We start from the raw sequence: 18,820 nt of genomic DNA on the forward strand, positions 1-18,820 counted from the left end.
TGTATTTAAACATATAAGAGAAAATTTTAGAAAGGACTTAATTTTAAATGAGTTCTTGCTAATTGATCAGTTTTACATATTCGGCATGATATATATATATATATATATATATATATATATATATATATATATATATATATATATATATATATATATATATATATATATATATATATTCACAAAAAAGTCATAAGATGGGGGAAAGGGGAAGAAGACCACAGACCAGTATAGGCTAGGTGGCCAAAGACCCAAACCTACTCAGGGAGAAAGATCTTTTGGGGAGTATCCGAGCATGTCTCCGAAACACATCACGATAACTGCTGCAGCATGGGCGCCTGGCAACCTGAGAACACTTCCGATACCTTAAGAATCGTTCAGACATTAAAACCTTATGTCAGGCCATCTGGGTATGGCCCCTTTTTAAAAACCCACTTGATAAAGCACGTAAAGAAATTTAGAAAAGTAAAAAGGTTTTTGACAAGGTTTTTCCCCAGGAAAAAAGGGGTGTCCGGGAAAGAAAGATTGAAAATCGGCCTGACGACATGGAGGACAGGGGGTCGGGAGACATAAAACCTTTTATAAAATACTGCGTGGAATAGCCCAAGGTGGAAAAAGACAGGATTTTTCCAGGGGGGCAAAAGGGGAAAAAAGGGGCCCCTTGGAAGTTGAAAAACCAAATGAGTCAGAGAATTTAAAAATATTTCTTCAGCCCTTGGGGATTGTAAGGCAGTGGAAAAACCGAAAATGACGTAGTAGAGGCGGGGAACCATACACATTTTTAAAGGAGGGGTTTGATAAAGCTCATGGGCGGGAGAGAGAGGTCCCGGGAGCAACCGGGGTGAAAAGGCCGGGGGCCGGAGCTGGGCTTTGGCCCCCCCCCCCCACAAAAAGGGGGAGCAAATGGGGGAAAACCCCACCTAATCAGAAAGGGAAAATAAAAATGCAAGGTTTTACTGGGGGGCCCCCTCCCCCCGAGCTAAGAGGGATGTCCCTTTAGGGGGAGGTTTGAGGGAAAACAACCGGGTTTTTGGGGGACCCGGAGAATAGGGGGCATATTGACTTAAAAAAATACTGGGGGTTTACAAAAGGGGGACAAAGACAGGATGTTTCCCGGACTGGACACAGTAACAAAAAGGGGGGGGTTGGAAAGGGGGACACAAAATGAATCAAAGGGGGTGTTGGGGGTATTTCTTCCCCCCAAAGGTAGTCAGGAAATGGGAAAAGTTGGGAAACGATGTGGTGAGTCAGGATCTAACATTTCTTTGGGAGAGAGTATGATAAAGCCCCATGGTTCGGGGAGTGACCCCGGTTTTGGGGGGAAAGGGGGGCCCGGGGCTTGGACTCATTTTCAACCTCAACTAGGTGAATTTAAAATAGGTAATCAAGAAAAGTATATATATATATATATAATATATTATATAATATATATATATTATATTTCCCCTTTTACGCTAACCGGGGGTAAAGTTGTTTTTATATAAAAATATTATATATATATATATATATATATATATATATATATATATATATATATGTGTGTTTTTTGTGTGTGTGTGTACTCCCAAATTTGTACTCCTATTTGGGGTTTTTGCGGGGGTCAGTCACAGCCCCCTCCCCCACCTTTTCCCTTGGTGCTACAATTCCTCTCTCTCCCTCCCCGGGGCTTTTATCATACCCTTGTAAAACTATTTTGGTTCCTGCCCCCACCCACATCATTTTCCCTGGCATTCCGGCCTAACCTCTATGATGAAAAATTTTCCCTAACACCCTTTTGATTCACCCCGGGGTCTTCAACTTAAATTGTGACCTCTTGTGTCTTGCCCCATCTCGGGAATTTCCATTTTTTACCTCTCTATTCCGCCCAGTATTTTTTATGTTTATTTTGGTGTGTGTGTGTGTGTGTGTGTTTGTTGAGTTTAAAAACTGTAGTTAAAAGCACCCTTCTGGGCAGAAATTGAGGGAGTGAATGATGGAAAAAGGTTTTCTTTCGGGCCCCCCTCCCTTTGGGGGGGGAATCGGGCAGTGTGATAAAAAAAAAAATAATAAAAAATATATATATTCTTTGCCGAAAAAGGCCCAAAACTTGCGATCTTAGTTAAAAAAAGCAACTCATCTTGCCATATAGGACAAGAAAAATTTGTGTACCCCAATTTTTTCCCTTTAAAAATCATTCTTAACTAAAAAAATTTTCTGTGTTTGTTTTTATTAAATTTTAAAATATTTTAAAGTATATTTAGTTTGGTTTGGCTAAAATTTTTCTTGTTATAATAAAGGTTAGGTAAATTTTTTTGGGGTTCTTTTTAGTGCAAAAATTTAAAAAATTTTTACATTAACATTAAAAGAAAAAAATTCTTTTTAAAAGTATAAAAAAAATTTCCCGAAAGGATTTAAATTTTTAAATGAGTTCTTGCTAATTGACAGTTTTACATATTCGCTTTTACATATTATAAATAAAATATATTATATATATATATATATATAAAAATAAATATATATATATTTTTATTATATATTATGTGTCCCTTTTAAAACTAAACAAAAAGTAAAAGAACTCATTAACAAATCCCTTTTTTGTTTTTCTTTGTTTTAAAATATTTTATTAAAAGTTTGTTAAAAAATTTTTGGGAAGAAAAAGTTTAAAAATCCTAACTTTAATTTTTAAAAACAAATTTTTTTTATTTTAAACCAAAATTATTTTAATTTTTTTTCAATAATTTTTAAAATAAACAAACACAGTAATATTTTTTCCCTTTATAAAGGAAAAATTTCCAAAAAAGGGACTTATTTAAAATAGTTCTTTTTTGTTTTAATTATTGAAAATATATATATATATTATATATATATATATATATATATATATATATATATATATATATATATATATATATATATATTTTTTATATTTTCAAAACCCTTTCCTAACCCCTTACAAATTTTTATTCTCACCCCCAAACGCTCTCAAGCCCAAAAACCATTCGTCTCCCCCCAAAATTTACACCCCTGTATGTCCCCCCTTTTCCTACCCCTTTTTTGCCCCCCCCTCCTTCCGTTCTGGATGACCCTTACTCCTCCTTTCCTCCATTTCAGATTATACCCTCAAGTCATCCTATTTGCCCCATCCTCCTAAATGACAAATCCCCTAAAAAACCCTTCCCCCTTCTGAATAATATTTTTAAACTCCACCTCTAATTTCTATACTAAATTCTCAATTTATTAAAAATTCCCCTTGCCGGCTTATTTCAGCCTCCTCCCCCCTAACATTCAAAACCCCATGCTTCACCCCAAAAAGAGTTTTGGTCCCATATCTCTCTTTCTCTTTTTTGTCTCCATAATTCGTTCTTTGTCTCCCGGTACTAATGCCACCACTTTTCCTTCTTTAAATTCTGGGGTTTTCCTCTTTCCCATAAACCCCATCAGAAATCTACCCCAAATTTGAAAATTATTTTTCTATCTCCTTCCCCCCAATCTGATTTAAATTTTCTTTTTCTCGTTTGATCCCTTTAACCTTTACTTTTATATATGCAAAAAGATACTAAATTTTTTGCATCTCTATTTAGAATTAAATTTTCGTGGTAAAAAATTACATGCATCTAATGATCATAGAAGTCGACTGACTTCAAACCCCATCCCCCAAACAACCTTTTATAATCTACTCGAGTTTAAAAATATATTTTTTAAATTCCTTCTCCTGAAAGCTTTTCTAACTCGATGCATCTCTTTTTTTTTGTTCTTCTTTGCTAGTGCATTTCTTTGCCTGTTGAATAGTTTGTCCCGGGCCCCCCACCGGTCTCTAGGATTCTTAGTTATTTTAAAACTTTTCTTTATTCAGGTGTGTGTGGGAGAGACAGAAGAATGTGGAAGAGGGAGGGGGGGGAAAAACTATCACAAAAAGATTGCCTGCTCCTCCCACTTCAATTCAAAGGAAAAATTGTCTGGGATCTTTGAAATTGGGTGGAAATTTTTGGGGGTGTGGCTGAAGAGAAAGGGGGAAAGGGCAGATAAAAAGAGCGCAAGGGGGAAAGTATGAAAGAGAGATAGGCAAGAAGGGGAAAAAAGGGGTGAGGGGGGAGATGGAGCGAAATTCAACTAATTAATTACTAATGAGACGGGTCAACCCCCGGGTCATACAGCGTCAGGGACATTTAGGGGTGGTTTGCCCGAGGGGAAAGGAAAATCTCCAATTCCTCGTAAAACATATCCGCAGTTATTAACCAAAAATTTTTATTAAGTTCTTTAAATTTAATTAAAAAGGCCTGTTAGCCTAACGGTCGTTTTTTTTTTAACCTGTCACTTTAAAAACATTAGTTTTAAAAATTTTATTTAAAAGAGAAGAAAATATTTGTAGGGGGCTGGGGTCACTTTTTTTTAATAAAAAAAAATGAAAAATTTTTCCCGTTTTAAACGTTTTAGGCGTTTTCTAATATATTTTTTTTGCTGCAATGTGCAAAAAACAACAGAACTCTAGTTTGGGGGTTGGAAAAAAAAATACCTTTTAATTTCCTTTGGGATTAACCCAAGAGGTTTAACAGGAAATCCTTTAGCATGCCATGCAGGCCTTATCCCCTTCCTGGGGCAACCCTTGATCGACTAATTCCCCTTTTTCTGAGTGAGCAGGGACTGCAGGTGTAAAAAATTATATACATCCCAGCTCCCTGGGGTTGCTCTGAGTCTCTGGGTTTTAGCTTCCTGGGCTAAAAGCCCGCTGTAACAAATAGTGCCTTCCAAAATTCACCCCCATTCCCGCTGGAAAATCGGTTTCATCCCCCTGGATATCACCTCTGTGCGCTTTTCCCTCGTCTCGTCTCCCAAAACTAATGGGGTGCTCAATCGTTTTTAATAATTAATTTAATCAAAATTTTTGGAATGACCGGGTCGTTTGGGTCGAAGGTGGGGGGGGGGGGGGGGGGGGACGGAGGGGGGGGCGGGGGCGAGCAGGGGGGGGAGGCGAGCAGGCAGGCGTTGTTTAAAAAGCATACAAACGGGGAAAACAGAAAAGACAGCGGGGCAGACTTTTGAACGAGCTGCGGCGGTAACCATAAAGGAAAGAAGCGGCCCGGCAACACCGTAAATATGAAAGCGGGGGAAAAAAGCTCCCGAATCAATGTTATAAATAAATGATGAAAAATAAACACGTAAATATACTAACGGAAAAACACCAGGGTATAAAGCCCCAAAAGAGAACAGAAATAAATAAGGGGAAAAGGTAAAAGGAACAAAAAAGGCTATACCCAAGAAAAAAGGAGCGGGGAAAAAAATATTAAAAAAGGTGGTGAAAAAAAAAACAATGATAACTGATATAAGGGGAAAAAAAATTAATAAAGGGAAAAAACCCAGATAAATATAAAATGTATAACAAGAAAAAAAAAAAATGAAGAAGACTTTAGATAGGGCCCAGGAATAAAAAAAGGGGGAAGATGGCAGGGGTTTTGGAAGCATTGGTGAGACAGTTTGGGGGGGAGGGGGCCCGGAGCATCAAAAACCCAAAGGGGGATGTCAAAACACACGTTTTTAGTATTGATGGCAGAGGTGGCAGAAAACAATGAGGCGGGACGTCTGGTCACTGGTAATTTTTTGTTTGGCAGCGGGAAAAAAACCCGCCCCCCGCGTGGATTTTTTAAAGGTCAGGGGGAAAAACGACCCCTGGTTTATCGACCTAAAAACCCAAATCACATTGTAATCTTTTTCTCATCACCCTTTAAAGAAGGGAAACATTTGTTGAAAAACGGGAATAATACAGACAATACAGTAATGTTGATAACATCGGGGGAAAGGAACCAGAGACCCCGGAGAAGGTAGTAGGGTGGAGGGTTGGTAATGGTATTAATGCTGACATCATAAAAAAACGGAAAATAATGGTATGAAATATAAAACCGGTGAAAAAGAAAAGACTGTTTGGGGAAATATTTAAACCATTTCCCGTTGATATGGCCTCATTCAGATTGTATTAGCCCATTCTAGTTTCCAGATTACAGGTGGACGTTGCCCAAAAAAAAGAAAAGGGGAAAGAATTTATCCCATGTATCAGAAACCTTTCATTCAAAATTTTTAAAGGCACTGAACTTGCTTTTGGAAAAAGTCTAAGAGTTAGGGGGGGGATATGACTGAATGGAAAACAAAAACAAATTGCCCGGATAAAAAATAAAGTTTCAAACCCCCTAACATGACCCCATCAGTGGATTCACTTTGGATAAATTTAGATTTAAAAAAGAATTTGAAATTGTTTGTTTGGCAACAGAGTTATAGATGGTGGAACAAACCCCCCGGGTGGGCGTCACTGGGGCGGGGTGGGAACCCAAAGTTTCCCTTAATATTTCCTTAATATGATAAAAGCCCTACCGTGTTCTTTTTAAAATGTTCTTATACAAAATACCATTGAAATATGGCAAATAAAGTACAGTGAAGAGAGACAGAAATACCAGTTATATTTGGGAAACCCATATGATGGGCTTTATTAATACAAACGAAAACAAACTTTCTGCTTGGTTAATAAAAAAGAAGATTCCCTATTTCATCTGTTTATTTACCAATAAATAGAAATGAAAATAAGGGTTTTTGCTCCTCATTCTCAGGGACCCCGCAAGAAAGGAAGGGGGGAAGAGAGAGGGGTCTTGGCACTGGTGAAAAAATGCTCCCCGATGCAAATTTAGGGTTCTCCTCCCCCTTCCCTTTATTACCTCATATTCCCCAGTTTTTATGATCCCCCCCCTGTTTAGCGCATCCCATTTGTAAAAAAAAATGTTCTTCAGGGGCAAAAATGTCCCCCAAAACAGGGCTAAAGCCAAATAAAAGGGTGTTCCCAAAATTTGGGAAGGACAGGGCCCGCAGGAGTTGAAAACCTTTTTTAGAGGCTGGGGCCACTGAGGGGGTAACAATGGGGGAAAACAAGACCTGGCATTCAGATAGGGCAGCTAAAAACAGGGAAAAGCTAATCAATTAACAAAAAAGTGATTTAAATCACTGGAATTTAAAAAAAAAAATAAATTAAAAATCAAAACCTTTTAAACCCTGAGCATAACTTACCTTTAAAAAAACTTGTTTGGGGAAAAATATATATATATATATATATATATATATATATATATATATATATATATATATATATATATTAAAAATATATATATTTTTTTTTTATTTTTCCCCAAAAATTCCCCCCAAAGGGAGGGGTGGGAAAAAAAATTTCACCATCATTCACTCCATCACTGTCTTGGGAAAATTTCTTTACCTGGTTTTTTAAAATGCAACTTCACCCCCCCCTTCAGAGTGCAGTGCTTCTTCCCTCCCCCAGGACTCAAGTCCCCTGCCAGTTTCCCTGAATCCCCATAAATGTTCTTTGCTCCCCTCCAACAGCCCTCAAGTATTTAAAAACCCTTTGTCTCCATTCCTCCTATCAAACTGGGTCCTTTCCTGCTGGAAGTCAAACCCCCCCACCAAAAAACCCCCTTTTCCCCCCTCCAACCCTTCCCGGGGACCCCTACCCCCCTTCCCCTTTCCCCTAAAACCCGATCATCTTAAGTCCCTTCTGTTTCCTCCCATTCTCTCTCATTCCCCAAACCTCAACAACCCCCTTCCCCCAGCCCTCCCGGGGCAACAGTTTTTGGGAATCCCCCCCTCAACCCCTTTCCCAAAATACAATTCTCTGCATTTATTTAAAAACACATTGCCTAGACATGACATCTCCCTGCCTCCAGCCTTCTCCTCACCTTTTAACATTCATCACCCCTTCACACCCCTATAAGGCGTTGGTAAACTTTCCCCTCATCACATTCCCCCCTTTGCCCCCAGGAAAAAGTTCTTTTTTTCCACAGGCTCCCAAATACCACTCACTCTTTTCCCTCATCAATTTCATGATTCCCTATCTTTCCTTTGGCCCCTCCCGCCCCAACCCTCCCCCCCAAATATCTAAAAACATTCACCTCCCCCCATACTCCCCTCCCTTCCCAAACCCAAAAATTCAATCTTTCATCACCTTTAAACTTTTTTTTTCCCCATTAACCCTTCTCTTTCCCCGTATTCCCTTTTAAATTTTTTTCTTTTAAACCCCAAATTCATCCCACCAATCTCTGCCCCCTTAGAATCCCCCCCAAAGGGACAGTGTCATCAGCAAAAAAGGGGGCTGGCAAAACCCCCCACTTTCTGTGTGATTCTTTTTCTTTTAACTCCAAACCCCCTTGCCAAGCCCCTCCCCTTACCCTCTTCCATACATTTATTAAATATATATATATATATATATATATATATATATATATATATATATATATATATATATATATATATATATATATATATATATATATATATATATATATACTTTAACAAGTCGGCCGTCTCCCACCGAGGCAGGGTGACTCAAAAAAGAAAGAAAATCCCCAAAAAGAAAATACTTTCATCATCATTCAACACTTTCACCTCACTCACACATAATCACTGTTTTTGCAGAGGTGCTCTAAAAAGAACACAACAGCTTAGAAGCATATACCTATAAAGATACACAGCATATCCCTCCAAACTGCTAATATCCCGAACCCCTCCTTTAGAGTGCAGGCATTGTACTTCCTATTTCCAGGACTTAAGTCCTGGAAACAGGTGATTTCAGAATATGCAAAACAACTACTGCTACTGTGAAAGAATAGAGAAATTCCAAGCGCCTTCGTGACTACTCACATTATCATTTGAATTTCTCTATTCTTTCACAGTGGTTGTTTTTGCACACACACACACACACACACACACACACACACATATATATATATATATATATATATATATATATATATATATATATATATATATATATATATATAATATATATATATATATATATATAATATATATATATATATAATATATATATATATATATATATATATATATATATATATATATATATATATATATATATATATATATAATATATATATATATATATGTATAATATATATATATATATATATATATATATATATATATATATATATATATATATATATATATATATATATATATATATATATATATATATACAGTATATATATATATTATATATATATATATATATACAGTATATATATATTATATATATATATATATATATACAGTATATATATACATTTATATTTCACTTAATGTTGCTGAAGTGCGGCTTCATTAAAAATCTTAAATTTTTAATATGGTTCACGTCAAATGTTGACTCCTTGATATACATATACGGTAGAGGTAGCCTACCATATTAAATTACGTGATAATAACATGTGACTTACCTTAACACCTAAGGTAGTGGGTGAGCCAGGTTCCTGCACCTTGGGGAAGATCACTATCATTGATCGCCTGTTTGGGCTGAACTGTGAATGCATCATTGTGAACAAACATCTGCTTCCTCCACATAAATAAGATAATGAACCGATGGGCGAAACTTTTAGTTAAATTTGCACTTTATGTGCGTCAAAAACAACACAAGTTAATACAATTCATGTGACTAGATCAATATCATTTTTATTGACTTTGTCAGGCTATTCGTTTTTTTATACAGACCTCTAGCATAATAAATCTTTATTTAATTATATGTTCTATATGGTAAATTCTCACATTATATTATATAAAAATTAAATCAGATGTTGCTAATGAAAATTTTCAATCACTTTGAAATCGACACTGATTTTGATCACTGAAACACCGTGATAGATCACCACTTGTATAATCCATTAATCTTCTTCAAGCAGAGTTCTGAAGCAACAAATATCAGGGCCGACGAGGCACTATAGTCTTCCCAGGGTGCAACAGAGGGGAGAATGAAGGTATTTGAAAGGCTGTTAAACTCGGTAACAAGTGGGAGATGCGGGTGCCTGTGGTCAGTCTTAAGCCGGTGGCCATACTGACATAGGATGTGTGGTGATAGGCTGCGTCCGGTACCTGTCTATCAGCTCCTCTTAGTGTGGGAGTCACTCTATTGGGAATAAGACACCTGTGCAAGAAGAAAGCACTTTCAGAAAACATCATCAACAAATAATGTTTTCCATCATCTTAAGCAGCATTCGGCATTCTGTGATCAGTAGATTTTCTCACGTACAATTTTTAAGCAAATTCCTCGTTACATTATCTACAGTTAGGTTAGATTGTTTTCTAATTATAACATACCACCAAAGGTAATACATATATTTGAAATGCAGGTGTCTTTTCTCTCCCCCAACCCCCATTTTTTTTATCTGCATCACGGGTTTTATAGACCTTCAGGTATCTTATAACTGATTTATTCTGATTGCTATACAACATATTACATTTATGGAGGAAACCTGGTGGTCATGTAGCGTCTGGGAAAATGGCAGGCATTCAGTTTCAATCCAAAGAACAGATCGGGTCAAATACCTTGGATCAGGAGCCCCTCACCGGTATCATAAAGGAAATACACATCCACAAAAACAGATATTTAGAATTATCAATTATTGTTACACAAGATTATAAAAAAACACGGAGTGCCAGTGTGTCTGACCTGCCACAGCTTTTCTTAAAACGTTAAGACACGACCATAAAATATATTCATTTTTTTCTTTTCTAAAATCTAAAATTTTCTTTCTAAATACTATATGTAAGAACGTAAGTTGGGATTTGATTAAGAGTAATCATAAGTTTTTTTTTATTTGTACAGCAATACTGGATTACATTTTGTATAAGATAATGCTCAGGACCGTGTCAGGTGACACTCGTTGCACATACAGAGTGAGTTATATCGATTTTAAAGGACCAACTGTTGGACATAATGAGAAAATATATACATTTCAGTTTGTCATATTAGGCTACTAAACACAGTTCCACATCGTGGAGCATCTAAGTATCATGAACACTATCAAAAATAAAAATCAACCCCATGGAGACACGGGCAAGGAAGAGTTCAGTACATTTCGACCTTGGTCTAAGGCTCTCTGACGAAGTTGAAATATGCAGAATAACTTTTTATCTTATCTTTGTCCTTATGTGAGTTAACTCCTGTTACAGTTCCACGTGCTAACATCCTTTTTACTGTAGACATATCAAAATATATTCACAATGTTAGTGTACATACCGAGGTACGTATTGCATATACTGTATACAGAAGTTGTATTCTTAAGTAAACATAATCCATCTCATATATAAACACAGTCCCATTATCACTGCACTTTCTGCAGACTTGTCAAGGCATGTATAAAAATGATGTGTGTATGTTGGGATTAAAGTTACTTTGATGTACAGCCTTAATGACTCTTGCAGTGGACAGGCTTTGAGCCAAATTAGCTTGTACTCCCATCTGATAATACCAAAATAGTCAATATACCTATTGTCCTATGCTCTTATTTTCATTTAAATGAACAGCCTCGTATAACAATCTTCAGATCAGTCAGATGTCAAACAATATCAATGTCTTCATGAAGAAAAAAGTTGAAATAACATATAAACAGTTGTGACTAAAACTGGATAATGATTATTTATTAGTGTATTCACAAAACGGTTTATTTATTAAGTGTTGTGGAAACTTTGTAAGGGATGAAAATATAATTGATTTAACGATGAGGAAATTCCACTAAACAACGGACTAATCAAAGTTCATAATAATGTAATTAGCTATTCCAGTTCTCATATGTGTTAAAGGCTGATGAAACGATGAACATTGTATTTTTACAGTTAAAACTAAGTGCTAAACCCACAAGGGTCATACAGCATGACGCTGAATAAACATTTAATGTCTATTTAATCTTTAGCACCGTGTCATTGCTGATGAAGAATGTGTAACAATACAATTGCTAGAACAAGTCACAAGTTACCCACAAAAAGAAACCTAGACAAGTTTCAGTCTGTTAAGAACAGTTATCAAATCGCAGATGAGTTACTTGTAAATTTAATTAAATGCTAATGTTAACATAAGCATTATGTTTAAATTTTTTATCAATTTCGTTGTGTCCATTTCTACACAGTGTGGGTATTTTTTTTCTTATTGAGAATTAGCAATTCTCTTAGATATGAACAGAACCATCAGCGTAAATAATTTGCGAGAGTGTGTGCTGTGTGACTCCTTGCACTGAAATGCATCTATGTATCAAAGATTGACAGTTTAATTGTAACTGATTCTCTGTCATCCATAAATGCTCTCAACTCATTAAGCATAAATTGTGGCATGCTTGTGTCAGAAGCCAGACACAGGTATGGTAGGATTGTGGACAGCGGAGTCAGAGTGCACATGCTGTGGATTCCATCTCGCATTGGTCTTCTGATGCATGATAGAACTGATAAATTGGCTATGCTGTATGCTTTCAAAGAGGGAGTAGATTACAATTTTGGCTTGTCAGGTAGTAGTTTGAGAACAATAATACGAAAAGAACTTCGACTGAATTTTATGGACTTAAGGCTCAGGGAGATTGACACCAGTGAGTCCATCTATCATCATTCTATCATGCAGGAGGAGCCACATGTCTACGGTGCATCCAACAAAATAAGCAGACTCTTGGATGTCACTACTGCCCGGCTCCGGCTGGGTTACAAGTATCTTTGGCAGGTTAAATCACCACCACCAGATGTAGACCAAACGAAATGTAAACTTTGCCAAATGGACTATTGTCACACCCTGCGTCATTATGTACTGGAGTGTGATAAAATTAATGAATTTAGAAACAATTCACTCAGAAATGTTCAAGAAATGGCAAAGTACTTTATCCACAGTGGTATATTGCAGACCATTCTGGAGAAATACCCTGACTTTGCTAGCTGTAAATAAAGCATTACCATATGTGTGCATGTGTGTGTGTGTGTACTCACCTATTTGTACTCACCTATTTGTGGTTGCAGGGGTCGAGTCACAGCTCCTGGCCCCGCCTCTTCGCTGATTGCTACTAGGTCCTCTCTCTCCCTTCCCCGTGTGTGTGTGTGTGTGTGTGTGTGTGTCTATGTGTGTGCACTCACCTAGTTGAGATTGCAGGGTAGAGTCCAAGCTCCTGTGTGTGTGTGTGTGTGTGTGTGTTTGTGTGTGTGTGTTTGTGTGCGTGTGTATGTGTATGAGTGTATATGTGTATATGAGTGTGTGTGTATGAGTGTGTGTGTGTGTGTGTATGAGTGTGTGTGTGTGTGTGTGTATGAGTGTGTGCATGTGTGTATGAGTGTGTGTGTGTGTGTGTGTGTGTGTGTGTATGAATTTGTATGTGTGTGTGTGTGTGTGTCTCAACAATCAATATTTGCACCAATAACTCACTACAGTTGTGACCGGGTGTGGAAGTGTGAATTGCTCATTACTCTATAATTTGTTCATGATTGTAGCCGTGTATAAACGTAAGTAACCATTCTTACAGAATTCATTACCTTTGTAACTTGTGAGTTCATTACCTTGTACCTAGTTCAGCCATCAAAACTTTGGGGCCCAGTCCCTGGACCCATTACGTACCTCTGCAATCTGTAAATACCTTTGCAACTTGTCATGATTGTGACTAGACCTACCTGGAGTTCATTACCTTTGTAAACTGTGAGTTCATTACCTTTGTAAATTGTGAATTCATTACCTCTGTAACTTGCTCAGCTATCAAAACTTTGGAGTCCAGTCCCTGGACCAATTATGTACCTCTGTAATCTTTTGACTACCGCCCACAGGATGGGTATGGGGTGCATAATAAACATATTAAACTAACTTAGATATGAAATACAGTAGTATGCAATGTAAAATAGCTCTATATAAAATAAATTTGATACATTTTTAAAATTTAAGAAGATCAAGGTGGGAGGGGCTGGGGTGCTTTGATGCTGGCGAAGGGCTCTTGATTTACGGAATTGGAGCTATTACTTTTCTGAGTGAACCTGATTACCTCTCATTCTTCATGTGTTGTATGACCCTTGCGGGCTAAGCGTTTCCTTATGAAAACTTTTGTCATTAGTCAAAACTTTACATTTGTATGATGTGTTTTAAATTTTTCATGCATAAAAATCTTATAATTTGCATAAAATCATTAAATTGGTATGTAGTACGCTGTATAGGAATGAATTTTGAGATCCTTAACGTTGATGGTTGCAGAACTCTTGCTCTTATACGGATCTTATGAGGAGAATGTAGAAGAGTACATACTATGTTATTGCAGAGGACAATGCTGGGTCACATTCTTCGACATACTGTCTATTTGATTTCCATTTACTGTGGCTTACACCAAAAAAGTTCTTCCTAGGTGGGACAGTAATCCTTGTTAGGATAACACTGACATATATGACATATATTTATAGTCTTAATTTAACTAACATGAATATGATGATAGATAATACCAGCGATCAGCTGTGCCATACAAAATGACAACTTTTAAATGTACATCCCCTTATATCTTGTTGAACAATTAACAAAACGCTTCAATCACATAAGTGTCAAATTCAAGTGACTATTTATCAATTTCCAAAGTAAGTTTTTCCACAGTTTTACAAGTTTTTACATAGCGTTTACGTTTTATTACCTGATAAAAAAAATATTCTATGCATTTAACCTTTTTTTTTTGGGCTATCAGTTTTGAAAAGATGTCTAGACTATAACTATATTATTTCCTTGTATTGTGATATAACTACATATATGGAAAATTAAAATTTTACCTAAGCAAGTAAAAGAAGAGAATTTTTTCAATGTAAATGTTAAATGGGTAACCATGGAAAAAATATTTTGCTAGTCTTAAATACAAAATAGTATGTTGAAGAGAAATTCATAGACATGGCAAAGTGCACAAAGATAATACTGACTTGTGAATAAGATAAACTTATAAAAAGACTACCTAAAAATTATTTGCAATTTTGTCCCTTTGTGTAAATAGTTTATAAGCAATATACAGACAGTTATTTACAATTCTTAATTGGTACTTGAACTATATTTAAGTTATGAATTCCATATATATCAACAATTTATTTTATATAAAATGCAGCATTTTACACGATACAATTTATGCAATTAATACAATATAAGCAATTTACACAAACGATGTATACAATTTACACAATAGAATGTATGTAATTTACGTAATACAATGACGCAATTTACACAATACAATGCAATTTATCTGTATGCTGTACATTGCATGTAATACAATAGACGCACTTTACACAATACAATGTACACAGCTTCATGTCCAGGATCCCTCAACATAACCAGAGAGCTTTACTAGGATCCAAACATGTCTTCCTAAAGCAAACGTGTTTATAAATTATTCTTAGACCGTTGAAAAATGGACGTCGGCACTTTGTTACAAGGCTGATTTGTCATGTTCTGATCTTAAGTTTAGGTCACTTTAAAGTAACCAAAATTTACGTTTTACAAAAGCAAGAAAAAGAAGAAATACCTAGGTAAACACGATTATGCTTTGTGATTCACATAACGATAATTTTAATGTGAAAAATCTTAATTTCACTGATACACTCAGGTTTTTTCTCCTAGGAAAACAGGTTTGGGATCCATTCCAATTTTGGTATGATCTTGCAGGTAGAATTTAAGGTGCACCGGGTTGGGAGACTCATTTAGATTGGAGGATGGCGGTGACGGGAAGCTGAGACAGAGCATCGTCCATCACCTTCTGAACCAACTCGTTTAACTGTCTCGTCACCTCCGGTTTAATGTCTTGAAGGATCTCCTGGCCGTTGTCGTTCAGGAAGAGGTTCATCGTTTGGGCTGTAAGATTGAAACATTCATCAGCGTTTATCAAGAAAACTGGTCTTAACAGTGGTCTTGTATACCACGGGAGCTATTAATTAAAAAATACAATTTTGAGAGTTTTTATATTAATTATATTCATTGTAAAATTCTGAATTATTTCAGCTTTTGAGAGAGAGAGAGAGAGAGAGAGAGAGAGAGAGAGAGAGAGAGAGAGAGAGAGAGAGAGAGAGAGAGAGAGAGAGAGAGAGGAAGCACAGTGTAAGATACATGGAGGGTAATTTCATCTCTGTTCCTACAAGACAAACATCATTTATAAAAAGTAGGGTGATTAGGAAGTAACTAACCAAGGATTGGGTCTCCGTTGAAGAGGTTGTCAAGGTGCAGTTTAAGATCACGGATAGTGAAATCAATATTCATATTGGTCACCTTAAGACGATCCACACCATCAGCATTTCTTGTAACCCTCAGCTGGCTGTCGCCTGTTGCGTCAACACCCTCTGCAACACATCGTATATTAGTAACATCAGTAAACGCTACTTCTACCACAGTGTTCCTATAGTCACTGCTAGTATAAAGATACATACAGCAAAACGAGACCTTTATTAAAATAAAAACAACGTTTTACCTATTTGAGACTTTATCACTTGATCGTGCAATACAACTGCGATATATATCAACTATTATCTTTAATATTTAAAGGAGCAGACCGGTAAGCCAGTGGAAAGCCTCGGTTGGATGACCAAAAGCTTTAGTGGCGGGTTATCAATAAGACCCGCGTCAGGAAAGTTTTATGTGTTATTTCTGTGTATTGCATATTTTTCCCATTTTTAATATAGTATTGGCTCATTATATGCTAAAGATGTATTTTATTAATTCTACACTTCTTCCCCGATGATGGGATAATAAAACAAAGTACCGTATTTAATTCTTACTAAACACAAGTCTAGAATCTCTTTCCATTTCTCATTCTTGGAGAAAAGACATTCTTCAGAACAAGCTGGTAGTGTAACAATGTTTCTATCAGTTAAAATCTTTATCAAGATATGATAAAAATCTTAATATATCGAAATGTTGTCCAAATAAAAGCGTCTTTTCACTACTATTGTCAGCACGTTATTTACATCCATTTCTCAATATCTTTATTTCTTTCCTAGCGCAGTGATATGCGCACTCGGCTCACAACCCAGAGGACATCGGGTCGAGCTTCACACGAAGCGGAACATATGGGAAAGTTTCCTAACAAAATGCCATAGCCGGCACCGCACATTGTATGTTGCACACAAGTCTCCTAACGCCTGGAGTTTACCTGGAGAGAGTTCCGGGGGTCAACGCCCCCGTGGCCCGGTCTGTGACCAGACCTCCTGGTGGATCAGAGCCTGATCAACCAGGCTGTTACTACTGGCTGCACGCAATCCAACGTACGAGCCACAGCCCGGCTGGTCAGGTACCGACTTTAGGTGCTTGTCCAGTGCCTGCTTGAAGACAGCTTTCGTTGTGTGATTTTCGTGTGCAAGTTCGGTACTAGTCCCTTTACCTAACAGTAAATAAACAGCTGGGTGTTAGTCGACTGTTGTGGATCGCATCATAAGGCAGAACCTAAAAAAAAAGAACCCAATGGAAATAACCGCACTGATTGCATTTATTAGGCTATCAGTGTTGAGGTTTGTCAATTCCCTTTATACTGCTTCAGTGTTAAGATCTTTAGACTTCTTGTATGCTGCTTCAATGTTGAGGTCTTGAGACTCATTGTACTTATACCTAAACAAACGTACTACTTCAAGGTGTCCCCGTGCCTTGGTAGGTAACGCTCTTTGTTCACACGCTAAGTGTCCGTGGTTCGATCCCCCGACAAGGGTAGAAACATTGGGGTGTTTCCTTACGCCTGTTGTCCCCATTTACCTAGCAAGCAAGTAGGTACCTGGGTGTTAGTCGACTAGTGTGGGTCGTATCCTGTAATTAAGTTTATTCAGGTATACACAAATACAGTTACATAGATTATCATACATAGCAGCATAAGTGTAAAGAACCTAGGATAACCTGGGGAAAAACACTGAAGGACCCTAATGGAAATAACACAGACAGTCCTCGATGATGCACTAACTTTCTTGGGTTAACCTGGGAAGCTAACAATCTGGGGTTAAAAATCCGAACAAAATGTAATTTTAAGATTCTTCGTGAGTCCAATCTGAAGATTAGCATAGTTACCGCCCCACTTATTGCATCATAGAAAACCTCTACCAGCCCCAACTCGCATATTTTCTGCACTATATATCCTTTGTATATACAAAGATACACGTCTCCCTGATGACCTGTATATGTAAGTGCATATTCTAAGATAAACCTCTCCTGTAGGCATATCTCTTTGTATATACTGAGATACACCCGCAGGCCTATATATCGTTGACATACACACCGATACCTGTACGCCTACATATTATTGTATATACTGAACTACGCACATCTCCCAGTGGGCCAATATCTCTCTTTATATATAATGGGATATACACCTCTCCCTGTATACCATTATTTATACTGAGCAATACACCTCTCCCTATTAGTTTTGTATCATTGTATTTATTGATACACCTCTCCCTGTATATAAGATAAGATAAGATTTCGTTCGGATTTTTAACCCCGGAGGGTTAGCCACCCAGGATAACCCAAGAAAGTCAGTGCGTCATCGAGGACTGTCTAACTTATTTCCATTGGGGTCCTTAATCTTGTCCCCCAGGATGCGACCCACACCAGTCGACTAACACCCAGGTACCTATTTGCTGCTAGGTGAACAGGACAACAGGTGTAAGGAAACGTGTCGGAATGTTTCCACCCGCCGGGAATCGAACCCGGGCCCTCCGTGTGTGAAGCGGGAGCTTTAGCCACCAGGCCACCTGAAAATACTGGGAGATCTATGTATGCCTATATGCCATGGGTGGTCAGCGTGTGTAAAAAAATTTAAGTTTCATATATATGAACAAAACATGTGCAACACCTGGCTATACCGAGAGCCGTTACACCCACAGAGTGTTATCAGTCTTATACAGAGGCTTTTGTAAATGGAGTCTTGTTTTTCAACCTGTTGGAGTCATATATACCTTTGATATAATTACATTTGTGAGAGAGAGGAACTCTGTGGAATCTTGGTACAGAGGATACAAGAATCTTGGTACAGAGGATACAAGAACCTTGGTATACCTTGTA

The 18,820-nt window shown here is 37.2% G+C and overlaps 2 protein-coding genes across 2 annotated transcripts in view; both read right to left on the reverse strand.

Annotated features, from left to right (window-relative positions):
• Positions 1-9,457, reverse strand: part of LOC128691132 (SLIT-ROBO Rho GTPase-activating protein 1) — a 609,659-nt gene extending 600,202 nt beyond the window's left edge. The window contains exon 1 of the mRNA XM_070089119.1: positions 9,258-9,457. Coding sequence (XP_069945220.1) covers positions 9,258-9,353 — 96 coding nt within the window. The 5' untranslated portion in view covers positions 9,354-9,457. The remainder of the gene's footprint in view (positions 1-9,257) is intronic.
• Positions 9,458-10,615: 1,158 nt separating this feature from the next.
• Positions 10,616-18,820, reverse strand: part of LOC128691131 (protein takeout) — a 52,955-nt gene continuing 44,750 nt past the window's right edge. Inside the window, exons 5-6 of the mRNA XM_053779953.2 lie at positions 15,967-16,119; positions 10,616-15,637 (exon numbers count right to left, since the gene is read on the reverse strand). Coding sequence (XP_053635928.1) covers positions 15,483-15,637; positions 15,967-16,119 — 308 coding nt within the window. The 3' untranslated portion in view covers positions 10,616-15,482. The remainder of the gene's footprint in view (positions 15,638-15,966; positions 16,120-18,820) is intronic.

This window comes from Cherax quadricarinatus, chromosome 27 (assembly GCF_038502225.1).
Source record: "Cherax quadricarinatus isolate ZL_2023a chromosome 27, ASM3850222v1, whole genome shotgun sequence".
Lineage (NCBI taxonomy): Eukaryota > Metazoa > Arthropoda > Malacostraca > Decapoda > Parastacidae > Cherax > Cherax quadricarinatus.